This window comes from Anastrepha obliqua, chromosome 5, assembly GCF_027943255.1.
Source record: "Anastrepha obliqua isolate idAnaObli1 chromosome 5, idAnaObli1_1.0, whole genome shotgun sequence".
Lineage (NCBI taxonomy): Eukaryota > Metazoa > Arthropoda > Insecta > Diptera > Tephritidae > Anastrepha > Anastrepha obliqua.
Window position 1 is genome coordinate 20,430,315 of NC_072896.1, and position 27,355 is coordinate 20,457,669.

Genomic DNA, 27,355 nt, shown 5'->3' on the forward strand with positions numbered 1-27,355 from the left:
AATTTATTATACTCTACTATTGGTGTAATTCAAATTTCTGCAAGCTGCAAAGAGGTTCGAGAGAATTTCGTAATTTTACAAAGGCTTGCGAATAGCTTCACCTAATAATATTTTAAGATAAAAAAACTAAAGAAAGCGCGTACAAATAATATAACCTCCTCGATTAATTATTTCACTTTTCCGTGCTGTTACAGTACTTCATACAACATGGCTATACTAAAACAACAACAGTCTGTTCGTTCTACTGCACAAAAACGCTGCTGACAAATTTAAATCCGGCATCAGTGATGCATTGGGTTGGTTACCTTACAACTTTATTAACTTACAATTAAATATAGGCTACTCGTATTAATAATAATTTACGTTTATACGCGTCGCGTCTAAGCAAAGCTTATGCCACGCCACAATGGCGCTCACACTTGTGCTTATACTATACATACATATGTTTCAGTATATTTAGTTTTCTTAAAATTTTATTAATCATTTTTATTTTAGCGGTTTATTTAATAATTAATTCAGCAACAAAATATTAAAAAAAATGTATGTAGATAGAAAAATTCAAAATATTATCTACTAGTGGAAATAGGTAAAATTAAATGTATATTTATTGATGTACTTGTGGAATTTAACAAAAGTTTAACGTTAAGAGTTCTTGCTGCAATTGTTTGTAGGTATGTTTAAAAACTAAATAAATTTCAACTAGCATTTGTATTACATTTAGATATATATTGTTTGTTGTTTGTGGTATGTTACATTTTCCCCTCTGGTTTTCATCGTATAGTAAAATTGCTAAATAAATTAAAAATAATTGTAAGATTTGCATAAATATCGTGTACAAGAATTCGTTGCAAAAAATCCGAATAAAAGATGAGCGCAAATGAAAAGTACACAAAAATTCAACAAATCATCTTTCGTTCTAAATGGGAAATTGTCAAAAGAGTTGCGCACTTGTGTCCCCCAACTGAGAAGTCAGCGTTGTTGGCATGCGAAAGCGAAAAATCCCACATCAGAAGCTGCAACAGTGTAGCAAAAGTTGGCTGCCAATATTGTTGCACTTTAGGACACAGACTTTTCCTTTTCCGCATATATACAACCGGTTAGTTTCTCAGCTCCTACTACGTTTGCTTGCTGCTCCTTGATTCCTCTTCAGCACTCCGCAGTTTTCGCTATGCGAACTCCAAAAATGTTTTTTTATTTCATAATTTAAATTTAACTTTTCTCTATTTTCTCTAGCAACTTAACTACTTTAATAATTGTAACTATAGCGTTTGTCACGATTTTTGCCACGCGTTATTGTGCGTGCCTTGAATGCGGCTGCGTTTAATAAATGCTGTAATAAAAGAGAGAAATAATTAGTTTTCAGAATATTTAAGCTCAAATCATTTCTGCTACTCACGCGCTCCAATTTGGACTGTTTAGTTTTGTTGTGTCCATCGTCGACGAGTTTGGCACCCAATTGAAAGATATCGCGTATGAAATCGTTTTCCTGCAGCTGTGAGGTCATGCCCGGGCCCATTATGGTGCACAGCGCAGAATATTGATGATGAATGGCCCAAGAGTCCAGAAGAAGGCATTCAGAGCCAAAGCGAATATTGATTTCAGGTGATGTATCCTCCTGCAGAAGAAATATTTGGATCGCAGGGTTTTAGTAAGCGGCTAATATGCGTTTATATGTAAATGATTGTTGTGCATGTAATGTTGTTGTAGGTGTAAAATGTGTCTTATAATAGAAATTAAATAATTGGCTCGTACACTTCTGTTAGGTGTTTGGCCGAGCTCCTTCTCCTATTTGTGATGTGCGTCTTGATTTTGTTCCACAAATGGAGGGACCTACAGTTTCAATCCGACTCCGAACGGCAGATATTTTTTTTTTTATGGGGAACTTTTTCATGGCAGAAATACACTCGTAGGTTTGCCATTGCCTGCCGAGGAGCGACCGCTATAAGAAAAAACGTTTTCTTCATTTTGGTCTTTTACCGAGATTCGAACCTACGTTCTCTCTGGATGCCGAATGGTAGTCACGCACCAACCCATTCGGGTACGGCGGCCGGTTTACATATAACAAGATTATGTACTTTTTCGAGCTATACACCCAATCCGTAATTAAAGATTATCCATACAAAATTTCTCTCCCGAATTCCGAAATTACAAAATAATATCTTTTCCGTACAACCCCAGATTGCGCCTTCCGAATTCGCCGTATCGTAAGAGCCCATGAATAAACAAACAAAAGAAAGGGAAATTACTTGTTTGTGAAGAGGAAGAGTAGGCGAAAGCAAAAGCAACTATCAAGCACAAGAAGTTATACGCACACACACACACTTTCTTGCCGACGTCTTCCACATAAAAACGCAAAAGAACTGCATTAGGAGACATTATATTAATTTAAGCTTTCACCATTTAGCACGCGGTACTTCGTTTTCATTAGTTTGCTCAGTTTAAATTACCAAGCCATTCACTGTATTTTCACAAACATATAATTTTTCCTTTTTTGTTTGTTGTTTTCGTTGTTTTGTATTGGTAAGGGACCTGACGTCAGACTTATCAAAATCGCGAAAAATGAAGTAACTGTTTTGAGAAGGCGCCACCTATGGTACTCAATTCGCCTTGTTTCAAAACAGTCTTGCCAGCTGATCGGCAATTTTTCAGCTTATCTGCCATATGTGAACGGGTAGATTAATTTTTGTGGATTTATTGCTAATCACTGCATATGTGAATGTGACTTTACTTTCACAAAGGACATGGCAGTTTTTTAATGAAGGCTTAACTTTGCTCTTCAATTAAAATAAATTTAAACGCTTTAATTTGCAGTGTTAAAGTCGGTTAACAAGTTCACCACAGTTAAACTAGCACAGAAAAACTGAATATTAGTCCTACTCATAGTGAAAAGAATAGAGAAGGTGTGGCCAATAACAATCCAGTCCAGTTCTCAGTGGATTTGACAGAATAAATTGATGGGCACACGTAACTGGGGACGTGTTTACAAAAAAACTGGGATTGTACTATTTAGTGATATAGGAAAAAATCAGCACAGCCTTCACGCAAGTTGCTTCGTTGCTATTTAAACAACAACTCATTGGACGAGTATGTGAATACATGGGAAATGATCGTGCAGAATTTGGCCTTCAAATTCCCTGTGACGTGGCAGTCGAAGTTCACCTCTCAATTGGCTCAATGCTTTTCACCATAGTTATTGGCAAAACCTTTTAAATCTATCCTCCTTGAGTCCTACTTTTTTCCCCAGTTAACCTCAAAATGCCCACATACCACGCATACCATGGCCTAATTTATTTATTCACCACACGCAAAAAAATTGCCAAGTGTTGAAAACTTTGCTTCACCACTTGCTCATGCATGAGATTCTTGTGAGTCAATATTATTTAATTTCACTTTTATTAATGTCAAAATAGAAATTCTAAATAAAAACTTTTATTTTCCAACTGGTTTACCTAAAAAATTTCGTGTGCTGTCAAGTAAAATTTAAATTAAAATAAAAAAAAATTGCAAAATTGTTTGTGCAAAATTCTGTGCTGAAAACAGTAGTCATCATTTCCTCTTAACATACATTGGTAAAATGCTTGTTACCACCTACCAACACGACTATGTGCCGCCCTACACCAGACGCTACGAATTCGTTAAGAAGCAAGCCAAAGCGGAGAGGGAGACGGAAGAATGCCAATGCATAGAAACACCTAAAATCGAGATACCAAAAGCAGCGCAGGAAAAATGTGAAAGCGGTGCCGAATGGACAGGTATCGCGCCAATGGGCCGACTCATCGACCCGCGCATTATACCCACAAAATTCGCACCCGAGCAAGCAGATAACTTAGCCAAGAATCCGGAAGCTGATTGCTTTAAAACACAACCGAATCGGTTTTTGCAGATATTACGCACAGCATATCCAGATCTGTATGACCGTTTGAAGCAGATGCCTAAAGATGAGCTGAATAGACGCTTGGAGCGTCAACGACTTTTTACTACATATCAAATTGACTATGGCAATATGAATGAGTATCCAGAGGGTATTTACGAGAGTCTCAAGGAGAAGGACAATACAGCTCAGATTAATGCTACGAAATTGCTGCAAAAAGAGGACGCTTGTGATGTGTTTCGCGCCAATGTGATGAAGGAATTAGACAATCAAATGCGTAATCCCACCATTACGGACCCGTGCGAGCACGCCTACAAGCCATTCAAGATCTCCTTTACCGATAGTGCGCGTTTCATCAATAGCGGCAACAACTCACACTGGCGCAGCAAAGCCTTTGTTACACGCGCCAACTTCTCGGAGTATATGGAAACAATCAGCCGAAATGGTTGTGTCATAATCAAAAATAATCTGCATGATCATAGCAAATGTGGAAGTAATGGAAAGCATTGTCGTCACCAGCTGCTCAATACCTGCATAAATACTGTAAGATAAGCTGCATTAGAAGGTGGAAACTCCTCAAGCTCGCTTATGTTTATAATACTTGTAAATGGCAGTGTAGTCACTATTGTCGGAGGGTCAATGGAAATTGCTTGGATTGTATCTGGTTAGGTACTTGAGATATTATATAACATAATCGTGTGTCAATTTTCCATGTTCAACGATATGTATGTAAGCTGCTACCTAAACCACTCTAAACGATTGTTGTGGCACAAAAAAAATTCTAGTAAATTGTAATTGTGATTGTAAAATTAATTGCAGTGATTCATTATTTCATTTCATTTCAAGGTATAGTAATAATTTTAGGTACTAGATTAATAATTATTTTTTTAGAAACTCCGTAAATGCATACCTGGGATCAAAATAATAGGAGCGCGACGAATTGCCAAAGTTTAACTTTTCTTTTTGTATTTAATTTTGTTATGTTTTGATAAACGTACGGTGCAATCAACTACAAAAACCATATAATTCAACGCTCCAAACTTCGTACAAAATCAAAATTCATAAAAATTCCAAAAAAAAAAAACCTGAAATTTTCCATCTGTTCATTCGAAAAATTCTTGCTTATCATTTAATATTCGTATACCAAAGTGCACTCGGGGTAACCAAATGGGCTGGCGCCATACTCCTAGTCGCAAGGACACAGGGCACGAAACAGTAATTAATAGAACGTTTTTTTTTCGCTCCTCGGCAGGCAATGGCAAACCTCCGAGTGTATTTCTGCCATGAAAAAGCTCTTCATAAAAAACCATCTGCCGTTCGGAGTCACTCCGGTGGACACCTTTTTTGGTTGGGCACCCGGGTCTGGCCAAACTTTTTCGACTTTGGACGTGAATTTAACATATTTCGATTACAGCTAACGATTTGAGCTTCCCTCTTTTTTCGCTGAGGTGTGGAGCATTTTCTCCATATAAAAGACTTACGAACTTCTGCTTTTTATGGAAGAAAAGTCTGAATATTGTAGGAAAAAAATTTGTCAGAAATCCATCCGATATATTTATTATTCTAAAATTGAGTGGGCTATACAACTGCATAAACTGAAAAGTTTAAAATTTTTATGACAATTTTTTTAAATTTGTTTTGTGAATTTTGTACAGAAAAAAAGTTAAAACTTGATAATTCGTCTCACTTCTATTACTTTGAACCCTCTCGACCCCAATTTTTTTCTGCTTTGACTTGAATTCTCGTAGCGTTTGGTTACTCTAGATCAATTCTGTAGACCTATTTGCCTTTAGAAAAAATGTGTTAAATTGTGATCTGTTATGTGTGCATGGTTTTGGGACAATTCAATAGTCAATGAACTAGGAATGGTTAGTGTAGTAGCTCCAGTAGCATTCAGGCATAGTTCTGCGGTTTTAAGATATGAACAGGATTTATAAGAAATCCACATGTGACATAGTCAAGATAACGAACGACCGTATGAAGTATTTTATAAATAAAAAAAGTATTTTGAAGTATTTTATAAGCTATTTTTATTATAACGAAGAGTATTGGTAATTGTACTAGGCGAGATTTGTACACCATATCCAAGAAATTCAATATGAAGTTTTGAGCTTTCAAGTAAATGGTTTCGGTGGTTGCCACTCTCCATAAGGGCGTAGAGAGACCCATTTCGGTATGTAGGACCATTGCGATACCACCAGTTTAAACTCAGGTTCCCCCCTCTAACTCCGAATGCGCTGAAACCACTTCGTCTTTCGGATAAACCATAAAATTCTGTGGATGGCTGTATGTTCCAAGTATGTCACACATCTAAAGAAGTAAGAGTTTAGACGGTGATATCGCATTGCTGCAAGAGCAGGGCAGTGGCAGAGGAAGTTTCCACCTCTTCTTCGTTCCCGTAGCTGTAACAGAAGTTATTTGAAGGAAATTCCATACATTTCCCACGTGTGTCAATTATACTATTGGAAGGTCGATCTAGATTGATGAGAGATCTAGTTCTATGTTCATTCCTTCTATGCCAAACCTGTCGAGTTATTTCACAAGTGGGATCCATAGTCCATCTACTGTTCGCTTGCGCAATGTAGACTGACCTAATCCAGAGCCTGTTTGAGGATAAGGGATGCGCAGAGGTTGGGCAGAATTGATTAATTATTTTGGGCAATAAATGAAATAAAAAAAAAATAAGAAAAATTGATTAATTAAAATCAGTTCTCTTACTAGCCAGCTCATCCGCGATGCAAAATCCAGAAATGTCGCTGTGCCCAGGAACGAACACAGTCTTCGTGGTGCACTACTTACCCGGTTAACTTAGAATAGTCTACATTCGATTGCCACTTTGGATGAAGTACTCTTGCTTTTTAGAGGTTTTATGGCAACTTGACTGTCGGAGTAGATAGTGATCGGTTGTCCGAGCAATCTTCTATGAACTAAATTTTATAAAACGGAACTGGAAAAATCGTACATATTTTATAAAAAAAAACCATTACTGCCTACTCGTATATATTGCACACTACTAAACGTGTCACCACCTGCCCCTATGCCAAAATTTTAAGGTTCGGTGGATGCACAAAAATTAATAACAGCCATGGACAGATAAATAACACAAATGTGAACCTTATATGTTAAGTTTTTAGTATGAACTCTGCTTTGATCAAATAAATTTGTTTGTTTACATTTATTACCATTATTAAGCTTACATGTATGCGAGGAATTTACCGTTTTTTTTCGATGGATTTTTTGGGTTATATTTTATTTATGGTTATTGCTGTTTCGAAGTGGACACAAAAATAGCACATTTTATCTTGTGCAGCGGAGAGTAAAATTTTAATATTGTTTCAGCGATTTTTAGTATAATTTTTTATTTCATAAATAAAATTTTAAAGTAATTACTGAAAATGGGACGTGCAAAACATTGCACGCCGGAGAAAAGAGCTCTTATATAAGTTATGAGTCAAAACGGAAAAAGCTATGCAGAAATAGCTGAAATAATGGAAAATGGTTTATAATGCTCTTAATTTAGTTAAGACAGATTCATCCTATCTAAGTAAAAAAACGGAAAGAAAACCAAAGCCGCGAAAAACTGATGTTAATGTGGATAGAGCTATAATACGCAAGAGCAAAGCAGATCCTTTTATGTCGGCACGGCAAAAAATGCTTGAAATAAACCAAGAACCTGTTCTACAGCTTGTAAGAAGGCGACTTAATGAAGCCCAGCTGTTTGGCCGCATAAGCAGAAAAAAACTACTCCTCCCAAAAAGACATATCAAATACCGACTTGCCTTTGCAAAAGGCAGCTTTATAAAAACGTACTTTGGACCGACGAAACCAAAGTAAGTAGGATGGGACCACATGGGAAAACTATTGTACAAAAAATCAAGCGAAACATCTTAGGTTCACAAAAAAGACAATTAAACACGGTGGCGGAAGCATCATGGTTTGGGGAGTTTTTTTCCTGGCATGGTGTTGGGCCGATTGTGCGCGTGGTTGGTAAAATTGATAGATTTCAGTATTTGGATATACTCCAAAATAAAATGGAGTCATTTGTGTTTGAATTTATGTAAATAAATTGGACATTTATGCAGGGCAATGAACCAAAGCATACTGCAAAGACAGTGAAGCAATGGCTCAGAAGAGAAAAAATTAATGTACTGGATTGGCCGGCGCAGAGCCCTGATCTCAATCCAATAGAAAATTTGTTATTTTTGTTATTTTTTGAGGTCAAAATCGCTAACAAAATTTTGATGATTTGTGGCCCGCAGTTGAGGAGGCTTGGTACTCGATTCCAAAGGAAAGATGCCACAAGCTTGTAGAAAGTGCGGCTTGAAGAAGTAATCCAAAATGGTGGATATAGTACAAAATACTACTCTGGTAAAACAATATTATTACTAAACTATCTGATTTGTTTACTATTTTTGCTTTTATTTGGAATTTTTTTGGATATTCTATTTATGTGTCCAGGGGGTTTCGTGAGTTATCAACGTTCTCGTAAATTAAACCAGAACTGAAGTTCTTTTTGACCTTTTTTTTTTTTGTTTTAAATTGGAAGTAAATAATTTTTTTTATTTTTTATGTTGCTTTTTCCCAATAAAAAATAATTATTTAAAAACATATTAAATTCTTTGCTTTCAAAGTCTAAATGTGATATTTATATGACCATGGCTGTATACATCAAACCGCCACTTGACCAAGTAAAAAGTTGTAAATGAATATCACTAAAAGTTGTATCTTTCGAAGAAATTAGACATTGGCAAAAACTCTGCGCAGATACTACAATTTCTATGTTACGCATTAACACTTTCTTTTTGAAGCAACACACACACTAACGCAATCTGAAACACATACACTTATTGCACAGTTAGTCGATTTTCCAAAAAAATACCTTCACTACATCAACAAATTTTAGTACATAAATCGCACTCTCTACACCTCTGTTCAGTTAAGAAAAATATTCATATGCAGACTTACCTCCATATAGTGCAGCACGTCACGGAATGTTGCGCGTTGAGCTTTGCGATCACGCTTAGCGCGATATTTATGTGAATCAGTAGCTAACTGCTTAACAGCATCGATCAGATCACCCAAATAATCTTCCAAAAAGTCTTTATCATGTGCACGCCCACACTCGAGTATCAGTGCCAATGTTTCACCAGCTGCTATGCGCACATCTAAATGAGGTGATTGCAACAAACCCATCAATTTTTTCACCGAACTATAAAAGAACAAAATTTCGATATCAATAAATGTAGTACCGGAGAAATGGAAATACTCACGGCAGCATCGGTTGTCCATTGGTCATGAGTGAAACGAAATCACCGGATGGTATGAGCGTCAATAATAATCCCCAAGCTGATAATGCTTCGGCATGCAAGGCGCCAGCTTCGGCATTCACCGAGATGGGCGACTTTTCATCTCCACGCAAGTAGCTGGCACTGAAAATGCCTTCGAAAAATTGCATTAAGGTGAGTAGATCACCAATGTCTTCACCACCGAGGAAATTAAGCAGTCCCAATGCAGTGCAACATTTGGCGCGCGCATCAAATGAAACAGCCTTATCCTGCACGGTGGTCAATAGACACTGATTCAATTCCTTAGAGATTTCAACATCACCACCCAACTGCAAGACCACCAAGGGAGCCAAGCGTGCGGCGCATGACTGTTCTGCGCCTTTGCCACGTCGTATCGACTTTTCAATACAATCGATCAATGTTACCTTGCGATCGTCGACAAAGTCGGGCATATAGCGATGCATCAGAATTTCACAGATGCTTTGCAAAGCTTGAGTGCGTGTCTGTGCCGATTTCTCAGTGGCATTTTCTAGTGCTTGCATGAATTTTTCCTCGAAACGTTCATTAGACGAGAGCTCGTCCATGTCATTTATGGATGAGGGTGCGTTCTCGGAAACAAAAGAATACACGCTAGCATTATCGTTGAAGGACTCATCCTCAGAGTTGGAGTCACCGTTGCGGCCTTGAGGGAGGAAGAGAAAAATAGAAAAAATTAAATAGATTTTAATTAATTTTGAAAATGTATAAACATTAAAAGGAAATATTATTAATTAAGTAATCATAACATGCAACAATCCTCTTCGCTTACACTGATCTGATGCGAACAGTGATTTTTGGGGTCCATTAGATGCAAAGAAGTTCCTTACCTAACAAAGCCGATTCAGTTCTTATTTCGAGTAAACAAACAAAAACAGAAATATCAGGTATTATCTTATACAAATATGTTCTTCAGAGTCGGATTAAGGCAAGATATTGCGAGACATCTTACGTACATAGAAAAAATTTTCTAGTGAAACTAATTGGGTTTCTACATATAACGATATTTGGGAAAACAATTTGGCCAAGTCTCAATCGTACTTAGCACTACCAGGGTTAGATAGATTTTATAAGAGGTTTGCACTTCGACCTTTTTTTAATAAAATTGCTTAATTTGTACTTTACATGGAATTGAGAATTATCTATATCGGTAATTTTTTCTAGTCTATAAGGTACATTATACTGCAAATTTAAATAAATAAAAAACAAATATATAAAAAAAAGAAGTAAATAAATAAAAAAATATATAAAAAACGAAGTAAATAAAAAAAAAAAAATTACAAAAAAAAGATTAATATTTACCTATCTATAAAAATAAATAATATAATAATAATAATAAGAGAATATTCAACAAACCGAAGATGAGTTAATTCTTTTCCGGCAATGACTAACTTTGCTACTTAATGTAAATAAGCAAAATAAGATGAAAGTCAAATATTTAAATCGATCTATTATCGGATTGAAGGAGAATTTTCTCAGTCATTTGTCTTTCAAAACAAAGGTTGTTTTCAAATAACAAAGCGTTTTTTTATGCTGAATTGCTTTAGAACAACATGCTCAACTTCCACTTAGTTGAATTGAATAAATGTCGTCATGTCAGCATTGCGTCATAAATTTAATTTATACAAAGTGTACACGAATTTTTTTTCTTACATTGAACTCTCCCCAACATCACGCAGCAACAAATATTCCACAGCAAAAATAGGCTATTTTTACACAATATCAGATGATTGGTACATTCAAACCTACAACAAAGAAATACATATATACCCATACATACCTAAATATGTACACACAGCCCACACAAATAAAACGTGTCGCTCTCTTGCAAAAAGCATAAGAAAAAAGTATTGTTGTTAGCAAAATAAAGCGCGACAAATACGAGTCCCATATGTACAAATAAGTAGAGCGCAGGAGAGGTGTGTGTATATGCTGTGGATACATTCTAAGTGCTGCACTTGCTGCTGCTGCCAACGTCAAAGTCGAAAAATCGAGAGCCGAATGAAAGTAGTAGTGGAAGCGAAAAAGAAGATATGGGGCTTTTATGAATGAATCACCACTGCCCACATTTACAGAAAATGCGCGCACGTACATTCCTTATAGTAGATCGATATATTTGCAAGTTCCATTAAGGAATCAAGAGACTACGATAGGATGCAGCAACGCATCTACAGATGTATGTATGTATATATATATAAATGTATGCATGTATATGGCAGCTACTGGTTACTGAAGGTGAAGTGAAAGAGGTATAAAAGTAAAAGGAGCCTAGGAATAGCCATTTATGACGTAGTAGAATTGCTATCAAATAAATAGAACGACAAATATACATATGTACATACAAACAAAAAAAAACGATAATGTCATATCAACTAAGGAGTTGAAATTTACTGCAGCACGTAAATATTTACTATTGAAACAAATTAATAATTCTGCCATGTCATCAATATACATATGTAGTTCAATGCAAAAATATTAATAGTAAATAAATCAGGCAAAAGTGCAAAAATGCATACAATTAAAAGTACGAAAGTCTCGCCGAGTCAAATTTCACCATGTCAATGTGCTCTGAGCGGCAAATAAGCGCTGAATTGCAATTATTTTCATTTTTTATTTACAAAGCAAAAAAACTTTTGCCAAGTACAAATTCATTGCTCAGAAAAAAATGCATATTTTTAAAAACAAAGTAGCATAAAATTATCGCTTTTATCGACAAAGTTATACGACATATCGATATATGTATGTTGGACAAATTAAAAAAAAAAGCCTTCAGGATATGAAAGTGGATCAATTTAAGCAAGAATGATAGATTTAAAAGGTGATAAAGAAAATTGTGAGGGCAACTTCGGCTACCACAAGGGAGACTCGGCAGCCGAATTCTGTACGATCATTTCACATGTATTCACACACTCGTCCAATCAATCGTTGTTTAAGGGGGAGCCTGGTTTATGAGGTCTAAAAATTGCATCTCTTTGCGATTTTTTTTTGTAAGGAAAAAATTAATTTAGCACTGCAAAGTTTTTTCTATCTTTTAATGAACATTTAAAAAGTATAAAAAAAATTTGTACTGGTTAAAATAAGTTGAAAAAAATGTTTAACATAGAAATTAGTCGAGCGCTGCAATGCTGGAGTTTCCAACTGGCGTACAAGATACAGCTCGTAATTATTATCTAAAGCAAAAAATTCAAATTGATTTCTAATTATCATGATTTTTTATTCTAGATGAGCGAAGAAAACTGAGAGAAATTCCAAAATTTCAACTTTTTGGAGGTTTTAAAGAAAAAAATGCCTTTCTATAAAAAAAAAATCACTTGAACTTGGTATAAAAATCTTGAAACTTTTTTTTTTTTATCTATTTTGTTAGTTCAAATAGAAGAGAATTTAATACTGAAGGGAACAAGCTATGATTCATTTCAAAAGGTTCATTAGGTTTTTTTCATTCATGTACGCCAATTCAAAGAAATCATAAAAATGAAAAGTCGAGAAAAGAAGATAAAGTTTGTACTATAGCTGTCCGGTCACAGCGTAACTACCTAACGCTCGCCTACCTTTGGCTTTGTATCTACGGAAATATTGAGAATTAGGCTCTGTAACTTTGTGTGAATATTCTGAAATTTATTAGGAATCGCTTAAAACGAAAAAAAAAAATTTATTTTTTTGACCTTATAAACCAGGCTCCCCCCTTAAATAGCAACGAAGCAACTTGAGTGAAGGCTGTGTTAATTTGTTTTCGTATAGTCGTTGTTCAGAGGTCCACGAAGTATCACTGGTTGATTTTTTTCGTATATCACCAACACGTCTCAGTTTTTTTTGTGAACACATCTTATGTTACGTCAGCCCATCAGCTGATTCCGTCAAATTCGCTCAGAGCCAAATAACGGTCTGTTAAAGAGCACACATCTAAAAATCTTTTCACCGTGCAATTTAACACATTGCAATTTAAGAAAATAAAAGTTAAAAAAAGAAATCAGAGCCTTTTTAAATTTATACTGATTTTTAATAACAATAAAATTCGCGCACATTTTTCAATAAATTACCCGCTCCAGCCGTAATGCACTGGCACAAAACGCCCGACCACAATGTGTTAAGCGTCACAATTTTTTGACAAAATACCAGATGATATCATACGTGTCACCTGCTCTGGGCAAATTCTAAAAAGCAAATACGAGTAAAATAGGTTGCCAATCTACATTTTTTACAATTTTTTTTATTTCAAAGGGATCATGTTTAACTTTTATGAACGCGTTGATCAAGCTGCATTTTACTTTTAAGCCTTTTTGTTTATTTATTTGATAAAAAATTGCATTAGCATCAAGTCAGCAACCAGTAAGAACTATTCACCAGTTGCGGCGTGGCTTCAACTTGCTTTAAGTGGTTCAGTTTAGCACTTAGACGTTTGCTTTTGATGTGAGGAGCCAAGAAGTAACAAATCATTTGCTTATAACGCTAACTATTGACGGCAACGCTGGTTCCATCTTTGGTTTCGAAATAGTATGAGCCAATCAATGATTCATTCAATACGCAATCCACATAAAGCAGTACATTTTAGGGGTCATCAGTAGTTATAATGAGGATTAATGTCCCTTCAAATATGACAATTTTTGTTATGAAGTCAGTGAAGTGAGTAATTCTTAGGTTTGAGAAAACTTATTACTCAAAAAATAAATTTAAATCAGTATTTCTATGAATAGTATTAGTAATAGTTGGTATTAGATTAGCAATAATAACACTAGCGCGGTGCATTCAACCCTGGCTGGTTCACGACGATGATCTCATGAGTAGTGGGGCGCATTTTCAAAATTATTATAAATAAACTTGCATGCCTTTTCCATGATAGCTTTTTCATATTACATACAGGCATACATATTGTACCTTCTACTCAAATATGAACGAGACGGTATCAATAAAACGGTCCGCGGATGACATATGGCAAAAATTAATTTTTTGTTTTTTGGTAGGACTGTTATAAGCTTACATGGCAAATTTCAGCGTGATATGTCACATAGTTTGTTTTCTGTGCTACTGTAAACAAGTCAAGCTCGAGTGTGTTCTTCGAATTCTCTTTTATGACTTCAATTGTCTCAAAATGTTTTCCACGGAGCGGCTTGGGAAACAGCCGTTCATATTTGAGTAGAAGGTATACCTAAATTCACACAAAGGTTAGGCCTTACCAACAGGAGATCGTTTTAGCTAACAAAAAATTTGTTTATCATTTTTATATTATAGATTATTTTCATATTATTTTATTTCTCATTTTGGAAAATTGGAATCGAACTAGAAGCTTCGATCTAACAGCCATTATGTCACGCCCAAGCACGCCCAACAACTATCTATATTTTCCACTTATTATAATAAAATATTATTTTAGTACAATCTACTGCTCATAACAACAAACCATACATACACACAAACATACATACATATGCATGAACCATTTGAGTAATTTCACGCCAAATATTTTTCACTTAAACTTGAGTGTATTACATATATTAATAGACATGTATATATTATTGTATATTTTAATGTCTGTGTAGGTGAATGAATTATACAGGCCAGTGAAATTTTGAAATGTTCAATAACCTGTCGGCCTTCAATAAAATTATTCCCAAAAAAAGTGGCATTAAAATTATCTATCTCTTAGTGCTTTGAAATTTAGGTATAAACGTTCATAATTCTTGAGAGCAGTTATCCGCACTTGCTACAGTTAAGGCAGCATCAGACGTGACGAAAAAATTAATTGCTATAAAGTAGTTTTTTATTTTGAAAAAGTGGCTTAGAGTTTAGATGAGCATTCTGCAACTACATTTCAGCTGTTCACACTGTGGTAGTCAACATTTTCGCGCAATACTTTTAGAAACTAAATAACTGTGTGATGGGATTCGTTTTTTGAGCGATTCCATGTCAAGTGATTGAAGCGTTTTGCTCATTGGCATACAATTTTCTGAAAATTTGTTCATCTAAGTCTACAGAGCATGATATAATTTTTCCAACAAAAGCAGTGATTTATGAAATTTCATAATTTCATAATAAAAAATTTGTGTGCTAAAAAATTTTAGGAATTGTCGTTGTTGGCAAACTTTTTTGCTTATTCTACTAAATGTCAACAATACACAAAAAAAATTTAAGCCGGTATTAAACAAGTTGTTAAAAATTTTTTTCGACACGTTTCGCAGCATCCCACGCACGTACCCACCGCTACTGGACCAGCTGACGGATGGCGTCTGTCTTCAGTATTAAAATCAGTCGGCATGAAATGATGAGGTCAAAATGACTCCTGGCTCCCGGACTATTAGCGCAGGGAATTTCAACAAATTCGTTCATTTTAGATCAGAAGCCCGCTATTAGTTTTTGGGATATTTCGGATATTTTTGAATTTTAATTTTTAGAAGGCCAAACATTCATTTAAATTTAAAAAAAAATTAATTTTTTGTATTATTTTAGAATTTAAAAATTTGATTTAAAATCTTTGATAGTTAATATTTTAATTTTTTTTATTTATTTCAATTATTTTTTGTTTCAATTTTTTAATTTACTATTACTATTTTTTACTACTAGGTTTGGGATCTTTTTTGAAGGCTAAACATTTTATTTTAATTTAAAATTAAAATTTAAAATTTTTGTATTCTTTTATAATTTTTTTTTATTTTAATTTTTTTTATTTTAATTCTTTTTTATTTGAAAAATTCTTTTTTAATTTATTATTATTATTTTTGTTAAATTTATCATTTTTATTTTTAATTTTTTATTTATTTATTTTTTCTATTTATTTTACATTTTTTATTTTTTCTTTTTATTTAATTTTTAATTAACTTTTTTTATTGTTTTAATTAAACTTTTTTATTTTAATATTTTTATAATTATACTTTTTTTTACTTTTTTATTTTTTCTATTTATTATACATTTTTTATTTTTATTTACCTTTTTTTATTCTGTTTTAATTTTACTTTTTTATTTTTTTTTAGTTTATTTTTTAAATTTTCTTTACTTTCATTTATTTTTATTTTTTTGTATTTTGTTTTTTTTATATATTTTATATTTTTCTTTTTTAATGGTTTCTTTTTCAATTTTTTTTTTTAATTTTAGTTTTTTATTTTTATTTTTAGTTTTTAATTTATTTATTTTTTAGTTTTTTAAGTTATGATTATTATATTTTGATTTAGTATTATTATTATTTTTAAATTTATTATTATTACAATAATATATTTAATTTTTTAATTCATTATTATTTTTTTTTTATTTCTCTTTATTTTTTTCTTTTTTATATATTTATTTTTTATGTTATTTTGTGTGTGTTTTTTTTTTGTTTAATGTGTTTTAAATGTTTTTTTAAGTTTAAATATTTTTTTTTATTTAATACGCATTTTTAACTTTAAAACACTTTTTAAATTGAAATTAAATGTTTGATTTTCGATTTTAGTTATAAAGTTATAAAAGCAGTTGCAAGTGTTAACACAGCAAAAGAAGCACTTTCCTTGCCATTTAGTTAACGACTTAACAACTGTTTTGATCAGCTGAGTTCAGCGACATGTATACGAGTATACATACATATATTTGTATGTACAAATGGATGTATTACAGTTTAGACTATTCATATTACCTAGCTGTAAATATCTGATATGTGTGTACTACTGTGGGCAAAAAGTAAGGTGAATTTATTTGTCAAACTTCGCGGGATTAAAATTTCGCTCTAATTATTTTTTCATGAGTTGGCAGCACTGTTAATAACATCTGGGCCAACTTTCATGTGGATGTCATTATCAGTAATATATTTACGCTTGTGTTTACCAAACGTCCAAGAGTGCATTTTTCGATTTTTACAATGTCTGATTTGATTGAGCAGAGAAGTGCCATCAAATTTTATTTGCGGAATGAAATTTCGGCTGCGGAAACGTTTAGCATGTTGCAGAAGGCATTTGGTGACTCGACCATGTCGCAGAAAAATGTTTATAAGTGGTACAAAGACTTCAAAGAGGGTCGAGAACGTGTTGATGACTTGGAGCGCTCCGGACGACCATCGACGTCAACAGATGACCAACGCGTCAATAAAGTGAAGGAGTTAGTGCTCAAAAATCGTCGGTTGACTGTTAAAGACCTTACTGATATGATCGGAATATCAGAAGGATCTGTGAAAACCATTTAGAAAGACCATTTGGGCCTACGAAAAGTCAAATCTCGTTTGGTACCGAAAACTCTAAATTTCTTGGAAAAAAGTCGTCGCGTTGATGTGTGTGAAATAATGCTTTCAGACTATCAGGACAAGCTCAAATGCATCATTACGGGAGATGAGACTTTGATTTATGCTTACGACTCTGAAACAACCGACCAATCAAGCGAATATCGTGCTAAAGGCGAGGCCAGACCGAAAAGAGCACGTCAAAGCCGTTAAAAAATAAAGGTCATGATGACAGTTTTTTTCGATTTTCGTGGTGTGATGCACTATGAATTCCTTCCACCTGGCTAGCTGGCAATCTGTTAATAAGGAATATTATTTGAGCGTTATGCGTCGTTTACGTGAAGCAATTCGTCTAAAAAGAGCAGAATTATGGGCCAACAACTCTTGGTTTTTGCATCACGATAATGCACCGTCTCACACTGCACTCGTTCTTCGTGACCATTTCGCCAAAAAATTCCACGCATATCGTTCCGCAACCACCGTATTCGCCTGATTTGGCTCCGTGTGACTTCTGGCTATTCCCAAAACTCAAGAGACCACTCCGGAGAACGCGTTTCGAGTCGATTGAGGAGATAAAAGCTGAATCGAAGAAGGTGCTGATGGCTACACCGGAAATTGACTATTTGGCATGTTTCGGGGATTGGAAAAATCGTTGGCATAAGTGTATTTCATCGAGAGGGAATTATTTTGAAGGGGATGAAATTGATTTACAAGAAAAAATAAAGATTTTTCTTTTTACAACCAATTTCACCTTACTTTTTGCCCACAGTAGTATATGCATACATATGCAAAGGTGTTGAGTGGTAATATTTAGATGTAAAACAAATTTAATTACAAATTATATGGCGACATGCAAACAACAGATGGGTATCAAAACAAAGCGAAATTTTTAAATGCGATTTTCTAGAAATTTTGAAAATTTGCCAATTTCAGTGTTATAATTATTTCTATAATAGTACGTAGAGGTACAGTAATTAATGTTAGAAATTAAATATAAGAAATATGGAGCACATTTCACGAGGCTTGCCGCTTTTACCCCACTTTTGCTGCATGACCATATCTCAGAGCAAGTCGCAAAACTAAAATGTGCAACTTCAAAAGAAAGTAACTGCGCAAACATAAATTCACTGAATGAATACTTTCATTACTATGTATTACATGCATACATACATACGTGAATACATACACATGTAGGAATCATAATAACTCAATAACTAGACACACGGAAACACGCTTCCGTGAGAAGGCGAAAGATACTTTGCAAATGCATACATACACACATAAATATGTATGTAGATGGACCAAAGAAATGCCTTAGCAAACCATTCGCATTTGCCAAACATTTCTAAGTAGAGTAAATATTGTACACAATACATACATACATGCATGCATGCATATTATGCTTGGTATTCCATTTCATATTGCTGCTGTGTATTTGGCACAAGGTGATTTCCGCTTCAGCTAAAACGAGCACATGAACCAGAAAGCGCCTGACAACACAAACGTGTATACATATTAATGTGCATACATGTGTGCATGTGTGAATGTGCATATAACGACATGCATGTGCATACAAGCCTGCACCCGAAGCATATATATATGTATGCACATATGCATGCACATATAAGTATGTACATATGCATGTAAACACACGAAACAAGTAATCGCAAAACGAAGACACACTAACGGTTTGCCCAATACCCAGGTCGTCAGCAGTTCGGGAGGTAAGTGCGGAGTCAGTCAGTCAACTAGCTGCTTAACTATGCCGATCTGGAAACCATGAGCTGCATAATAAACAAGTTTTGCCACCCAAATGTGCAATCGAAAAATAGTAACAACCAAAAATTTTTGAAATACCGAAAATGCCTTTCACAAAATTGCAAACAGCTGATTGCACGAAGTAGCAGTGGCTGGGAGGCAAACACGCTGCGGCTAAAGAGCCAAGCCAATTCGCTCCATAGCGGACACAAACTGCAGGCACAAGTATGCAATACACCAGCCAGACAGGCTGGCCTTCGCCAGTCGGGCAACAACGCAACACACACGCCGCCACACTTACTTACATAAATATGCATTTACCTCTTACGTTTAATGAAAGTTGCTGGCCTGGTTGTGGATTTACCCAAATCTGGTTTGCGCAGATTGAAATGAGTGAATTGGAGTTTGAAGTTTGGCAAGTATACATATACATATGTATGTACATACACACATATACTAACGATTAGAGGCCATTTGATGTAACTTAAGGTGCAGCAACTCATACATATATTAAAATGCACAAAAAAAACTTAAAAAATGCTATATTGGCCAATAGAAAGGAAAATATGAAAGGATTATTGCATAAGCAGAGGAGTGGAAATGCACGAATGTAGGAATATGCATACATGCATACATACATATGTATGAGTAAAATGCCCGTAGTAAATGATTTTTTATTGAGTTGTTGACAATCAAGTAAAAATAAATGGATCGTCTAAGTTCAGGCGAATTCGGTATTTTTATAACAATAACTTCTTGACTAATTATTTATTTTAAAAGAAGTATTTAAATATATTTGTATGTTCCTATAAAAGGTAAAAAAAGCATCTCTTCTCTTAATATGTCTTCACAAATGTCCATAAAATTAAAAAAAAAACAGGTATAAGAAATATTTTTTCTTTGTTTTTAATTTTTGAAACTTTTTAAATTTGGAGTGTTTTTAGGGTTACGTATAAAAAATTGAAAAAATGTGTTCTTTTTTGTTAATTTTCTCTTTTTTAATTTGGTTTTAGGGCCATTTATAAAAAAAAAGTGAATTAAAAACTTGTTAAAAAAAAGTGAATTAAAAAGAATTGTTATAAAAAAAATTTTTTTAATCTACTTTTTTCTTAATTTTGGAGGTCTTCAGGGTCACTTAGAATAAATAGCAAAGCTTTGTTTGTTTAGTTTTCATAATTTCTTGAAAAAAAATATGTATTTCCATTTTTTTTAACTTTTAACATTTTTAAAATTTTTTTAATTCTTAAATTTGTTTTTAATTTCTTTAATTTTTTTAGTTGTTTTCAGGGTCACTTTTAACAAATAGCAAAATTTTTTCTTTTTCGTAATTTTAAAATTTTTTCTTCCATTTGGTTGCTTTCAGGGTCGCTTATAGAAAACAAGCAGATTTCGTTTTCTTAAATTTTTGGGGGTTTTAAGTGTTACTAAAAAAAATATTTAGATTTTTCCATTATTTTTATTATTTTCTTAAATTTTATCTAGAGTTACTTATAAGAAGTATTTGGTTTTTCGTTTTAATTTTTAAAATTCTCTTTATTTGTTGTTTGAACTTGTTTTTTTAATATTGGAGGCCTTCAGGATGACAAAAAAAAATAGTACAATTTTTTTTAAGGAAGCATTTATAATATATCAAAGATGACAAGGTCTTGAGTGCGGCATGACTGTCGCTCAGAGAGGTTCCTTCCCAAATCGATCTCTACACATAGAACGATGCTAGGAAAACTACCCATCGGCACAGACAGATTTGTTTTAGGGCGATCTATGCATCTCTACGCCCATGCCTTTAGATGCTTTCGAGCTACCTGCATACCAGTGCAGGGTACACTCTTGAAGTTTCCTTTCAAGGACAAAAGTATTCCAGTTAGCCGTCTGACAAGATACTTTTAAAAATATAAACCACTTAGAGCGAATAGAAAAGAAAATGAATTCGCCAACATTGGTTAAGCCCAAGGCATAAATCCATACCTATTTTGGAGATATAAGCGGTTTTTAATGGACTTGGAACCTATCAGCTGTCAACATATCGTCATTCTCGAGCAATCACGAAACGAAGATCTCTTTTAATATTGTGATCGTCCTTGACCTATTCTAAATCCGATTTGTGCCGGTTTGGAAACCTCGTCTGTCATTGATAGAGTATTTTTTGTTAAAAAGTTAATCATAACCTTAAATAAATGTTTGAGTACTTCGAAAATTGTTTGCTTATTGTACTAAAAAGTCATCAGAAATTGTGTTCAATTTTATACAAAATTGAATTCAAGTAGCAAAAATAAAAAAGCAATCAAATGAAAATGTTCACGTTTTCCTAGTGTGCGTATGTATTTAAATACATACAAATGTATGCATGCACAAATATAGGAGTGTACATAGGTATATGTACGTGTATGTTTAATGAGTTCGCCACATTCTTATCTTTTGAATTTTGCTGTGTCGTAATAATAATAATCACTAGCTTTTCTGCTTTGTATGTACATACGTACGTATGCATGTATGTCGGATTTCTATTCATTTATATTAAAACTTTCAATGCCAGCCAACGAAGCAACAGTCGGTTTTATCTATGCGCCAATAGCACATATAGACGACGCTTGCCAACACGCTCACGCATATTCACACAAAAAACTCATTTATATACATATCCGTATACATAAATAAGTGCGTATGTATGGACAAAGTTCAGCACAGCTGGCAATGTCTAATATGGTGGCGTTTAAATGTATTTTTGCATGGGGAAAACAGCTGTTATATGCCTGCGTATCGCACAAATATACCGACGCATATAAATACATACGAAATGCTTCAAACATACATACATATTGAGACACACGTGAGTATGAGAGAGCGACACACATATTCATACGCATATGCATGTGCTATATATATGCAACTGTACATACATACAGGCTTGTTTTCATAAATGAGTATAGTTGTATGTTGACTATTTGTATTTAAATTACTCTCAAGCGCTCACATGTCTTCCACTTCGTGATAAAGTAGAATGGCTATGAATTTACTGATATCTGAAAAAACCCCACTTTTTCGCGAGAAAAATAAACATTTAGACTGATAACAAGGAAATTTATTATTTATTAAATATTTAATTTACTTATTTATGTATAGAGATTTAAAGTAATATTCTAAAAAAACTGGCATATTAAAATTTTTTTATTATTTTTGACGTTTATTGTGTAATCGATTTTATAGTAGTCCATGTGCAATTAAGAATTTTAAGTCTCTAAAATTAATTTTATATATTTCTATATATTTTAAAATGCATTTTAAATGAAATTGCAAATGGGTCCGTAAAAACTGAGCAAGCAGGATGTAATATCCCCTTTAAAACCCTCTTTCAGAATGTACACCTATGGACAAAATAATAAATACACGATAATTTTGGCTACCGTTCTTTTGATTTTTTTAATTTTCATAAATTTCTATACAAATATAGACAATTCTGCAACAAATATCATATAAACCAGAGTTGTAGTCTACAAGAATTATAAAACAAATTTTCATCAAAATTTCAAACTTTTTAATAAGAATTAAAACAAGTTTTGGTACGCAGTTCTATAGCCCTTAAATTTTAGTACAGTAAAGTGCAATTCTGTATAGTCTCAAAATTCCCATTGATTTATGATTATTTTTCTCTAAAAACAAGCTTTAGCCGCCTCGTGACACAGCAGTCGGTTCTACGTTACCGAAGCGACCCGGATTTATATCCGACCAATGATTGTTACTCCAGCAACATTCTTCTTACACGTAGGGGAAATGTTTAGGTTGTTACAACAAAGGTATGTTTTCCTCTGATTCTCATCTTATATATTTACCTAATTCGTTGCTTTAACTAAAGGATTTTTCAATAAGAGGTGTTATTTTGATATTCAAAGAAAAATGCTATTTTTTAATATATTATAAGTGATCCGATGTTTATTTCATTATAAAGAGGAATGTATGCCGTTAATAGTGGAAAATAACATCAAGCAAATGACCACCACGACCACGCTTACAGAACAATATCCTTTTCATGAAATTTTCCATAACCGAATTGCAAAGTGGCTGCCCTATGTCCTTGATAGCCCCAGGAATTTCATCTTTAAGGTCTTGAATCGACCCTGGGCTGTTGACGTAGACCTTCTCTTTCACGTGGCCCCAAAGAAAAAAGTCACAAGATCCCTTCGAGAGATAACACGGTCTGGAAACTTTTCCCGTAAAAGATCATTCATAAAACCTGTTATTGGAAAACCACCCTTTACTACTATTTTTGCACTGCTTCAGTTAAACTTTATATTCAAAATGTAGCGAGTAATAGATTAATTTTATTCTTGGCGCTTGCGTTGACAACTTCATTTTTCCACCTACTGTAGCTTCCATTTCAGTTGAGTAGTTTCTAGTTCAAAGCACTTTGTATAATATCGGTGTTGTTATTACGCTAAATCCTACTGGTTCAGAGAGCCTCATCAACCTGAATACATTTTTTTGATTGAGTTTTATTTCCTCCTCTGGTAAAATATGTTTACACAGGTGTTTGTCTCTCTTATTTATCAGTGTTTTGGGCGATGCCAGCACATGTTTGATTATTTCATCTCCCTCTCTACAGAGCCTGCAAGTTCCATTGGATTATATCCCAAGCTAGTAAGTTTAGGTTAGGTTGGAATTCAGCCGAGAAATAAGGCTTGTCATAGTGTTAGTGGGAGCATGCCTCACATACCACTGGGGCGACGGCACCTTTGATGATGGATCTCACATTTTTATTTTTCATTGGTAATGCTATTAGATTAACCTGTTCAATAATTTCGTGATTCTAACTAAATCCAAATAGATGTGTTGCTATTACGTCATAACTATTAAGGTAAGGATTTATTTTAGAAATATGTACCTTTCAAAAACGTTTCGAGAGGTAGGCAGTTAACTGATTGAATTATATAATGAAGGCGGCGTTGCATATATTCATGGTTTGGCCATCATAATGATCTCCATTTCCATACTTCAGGAAAATATCCGAATTTTAGTGGTGACTTACATTTTTTGTTCACATTCTTTAGAGAATGGCCATGAGAAGATTATGGAATTATTGACTGAATTCGGTATTATCTCAAGAATGAAGTGGAAGTAATCCGGATCAATTACTATGTAGACTTAATTCCCATAATGTCAGCGGATACAATGTCGGTTTGAGCGAGGATGCTAAAGATTTTCTGTATTTCAACCATTTTGTCTCTCTTGATATTAAGAAGAGCAATTTAATTGAAAAATTTGCGTTTGTCACTTTGGTTAATGAGAGAAAAATATGTATTTCAAATTTATAAGGGGAAGTGATTTGCTGATGCCTTTTTCTCGTTGTCTACGCGACAGCTAAAATTTAGCTGATGGCTCTGACGAGTGTCATTTTATATTCTCATATTAGTTGTGCCGTTGCGCCGCCCCTTTGTGTATTTTAGTGCTCTATTTTACCTATATTTTGTATTCCATTGCTCTCCATATTCCGTTGTTTTGGTTTAACATACTGACATTGCTGGGCTATGGAAAATAGTTTAATGCTTTGAAATGGCAACGATCATGGCAGGTAAGTAATCTGAAGACAGATCGGCCCAAGTATCGGTGGTACCGATAATGAGATTCCTATCGGCATTTTTTAAGCCCAGGCTGTCTTGGAAACATAAAATTTCTAAGACGTGAACACCAATATTTATGTTTTACATTAAAACAAATTAACTAAAAAATAAATATAATTAAATTTCTCGAGCTGCTATTACGGAGAACATTGGTGTATGTACATTCGTGCCTTTCGGGTTTTTCCATGATTATGTACACACTTTGTTGTATTCCAATTTCGTTAATTTCCCCGGTTGATAATACATACATTATGCAACGTAAGAAATATGTATATGAAGGCTGGAATTAAGCAAATTATCTTCAATGATTAAAGGCTGCGTAACTTGTTTGTTACAGGAATCATTTTTTTTTTTTCTTTTTTTTTAGAAAATTGGCAAGTCTGAGATCATTTGTAAACAACAAATTACCCAGTACATTATATGCAGCATATACATACATATATGAGTAATTAGCAAACTAAAATAATTACTCAAGGTTCTACGCTGTAATGCGATGTGAATGGTAATTGCAATGCGAAAGCAAATTTAGTATTTTGTACAGCAATATTGCATTTAAATATATTTCTTAGAAATATAGCTTAAAATAAACTTAACTACAAGCGCATCGCATTGCAGACTAGACAGACCCCCAGAACATTTGAAATTAAGCGAAAGCGCAATTGTCGGCAAAATTTAGCGAAGAATATGCATGTGTTTGTATACAATGGAGAAACTGCGCCACAAGTGTACCTTTGTTAACGAACCTTCAACCTGAAATTCATTATTTTCCTGCTGACTGATAAAACTACACAAAAACTCGCATACGTACATACATACGTAGGGATGTAGAAATATACGTGAATTTAATATCACACATACATACACATGTACATCACGAAATAAATAAACACATTTATAAAAATATTATATTGCTGCAAATATTATATTTAACTCACCTTTGCCTCCCTTCTTGTTGCGGCGCGACATCTTCTTGTCTTTATTAGACGTCTTACGTTTAGATTTAGGCGAGGTAGCAGAAATTTTGAATGAGCACAGAGACGCCGTCGTAGAGAATGTGGAAATTGCACTACCGGTTGATGTACCCGTCGTATTTGCACAAGTACACTGCTCTTTATCCTTAGACGTTAACACGAATACGGATGTAAATTCAAATGCCGGATCTGACGACAGCAATGCAGCCAACTTACTATCGGCTGTTGTACCTGACTTTTCTATGCTGTGTGCTGCTTCTTGTTGTTGCAACTGGATATACTCTTGTATATCTTTTTTAATGGTACTGGTGCGCACGTTTTTCGATGCTTCTTCGCTTGTTTCCACCAAAGAGGAGAAGCACAAAGCGTGAACAATGATGAACTAACGGCTACAAAAGATTCGAGTTGACTCTTTGGGTAGATTGACAGAACAGCACGAGGTATTTTGGCGCTCTGCTTTCACAATACTTTTTACGCTTCTCTTAAATTTGTTTAGGTAATTTATGAAATTTTAAAGATAAATTGATAAATTTCGTTGTCAATTTTTGTATTTAGGATATTTTTCACTAACGCTCACTTTTAAACACTTTTTGTTGTTAATTTTTTTTAATTTTTGCGATTTTTTTCTGATTATTTGTTTGTGTACATAAATTTGTTTAATGTTGTTGTCCAAGAGTGTTTGTTTAATTTTTAATTTATTTTCCAAGGTTGATAGGTTTTGGGGTTTGAAATCCAATTAATTTGGATGGGGTAAAATTTATTAAAGTCGTACTTAATCAAGACGCAGCTATGCAAAAGTTTTGATTCTTCCAATTTTTAAAAATAGTAGAAATTTTTTTATATTCGTTTATTTGTAGTTGTTGATTTTTTACTTTCGCAAATTTCACTGCACCACACAAACTCACGTTGTTCAATGTTCCCAAGTTGACCGCGTGTAAATTATTTATACGTTTCGATTCTTGCTCAGCTTCAGTAAATTTCAATGAGTAATGCTTCGCATGTTGTTGTAGTTGGGCCTTTGTTGTTGCAACAAATTTCATGTTTGATCGCAAATTTCAAGTTGCTGATAAATTTTTCGTCTCTACTTGTCTACCAGATAACCGACCCGACTTTTTTCACTGTAATGTGAAATAGAAATGGCAGCACGATATTCTTCGTATCGACCAACTGAACCACCTCCGCGTCGAAGAGGGGCGTTAACAAGAAATTTTCAATAGCAGGTAAGTTTGTGTTAATTGTTTTTCGTACACCTTTTTGCTTCTTCAAACGTGTTACTTTGTTGTATAAGATTAGCTCTTTTGAACAAATATTTTACTGAATGCTTTTTCGCCACAGAAAAGTCTAACTTCGTTGTCGAACTTCACAAGGTCGTGAATAGCGCCGCGTCTTCCCGCTTTTTCACTGCTGAAAACGTTGTGAAATCTGAAAATGTGTAACTTTCGACAGATTTCCGTTATTGTTAACAATTTTGCAATTGTTAATTTTATTGGTTGTATTTTCCTCAATAATGTTTCACCGAAATGCGAAATTAATTTCAAAACGTTGTTAACTCACTCAATTCATTAATACGAATGCAGAGAATGGCTCACAAAAGCAAAATGCGGAGAATGTGCAGAATTTCACAAATCGGATTGATGACTAACAATGGA

General features: G+C 34.0%; 2 protein-coding genes across 2 annotated transcripts; one reads left to right on the plus strand and one right to left on the minus strand.

The window, feature by feature from the left end:
• Positions 1-299: 299 nt before the first annotated feature.
• On the minus strand, positions 300-27,313 carry LOC129248161 (interferon-related developmental regulator 2-like). Its single transcript, XM_054887608.1, has 5 exons — positions 25,671-27,313; positions 9,142-9,838; positions 8,837-9,080; positions 1,397-1,615; positions 300-1,330 (listed from the first exon to the last, which is right to left on the minus strand). Exons 1-5 carry the CDS (start codon positions 25,699-25,701, stop codon positions 1,247-1,249), a joined length of 1,275 nt encoding a protein of 424 aa, XP_054743583.1. The 5' UTR covers positions 25,702-27,313; the 3' UTR covers positions 300-1,246.
• Positions 3,409-4,684, plus strand: LOC129248164 (uncharacterized). Its single transcript, XM_054887620.1, has one exon. It carries the CDS (start codon positions 3,575-3,577, stop codon positions 4,421-4,423), a length of 849 nt encoding a protein of 282 aa, XP_054743595.1. The 5' UTR covers positions 3,409-3,574; the 3' UTR covers positions 4,424-4,684.
• Positions 27,314-27,355: the final 42 nt, after the last annotated feature.

Excerpts from the sequence above, each read along its gene's own strand:
- LOC129248161 (XM_054887608.1), bottom strand. The coding sequence starts at position 25,701 with ATGTCGCGCCGCAACAAGAAGGGAGGCAAAG. Across the intron at positions 9,081-9,141 it reads AATGGACAACCGATGCTGCC|TTCGGTGAAAAAATTGATGG; the intron begins GTGAGTATTTCC and ends GTTCTTTTATAG. Across the intron at positions 1,616-8,836 it reads ACGTGCTGCACTATATGGAG|GAGGATACATCACCTGAAAT; the intron begins GTAAGTCTGCAT and ends TTTCTTCTGCAG.
- LOC129248164 (XM_054887620.1), top strand. The coding sequence starts at position 3,575 with ATGCTTGTTACCACCTACCAACACGACTATGTGCCGCCCTACACCAGA.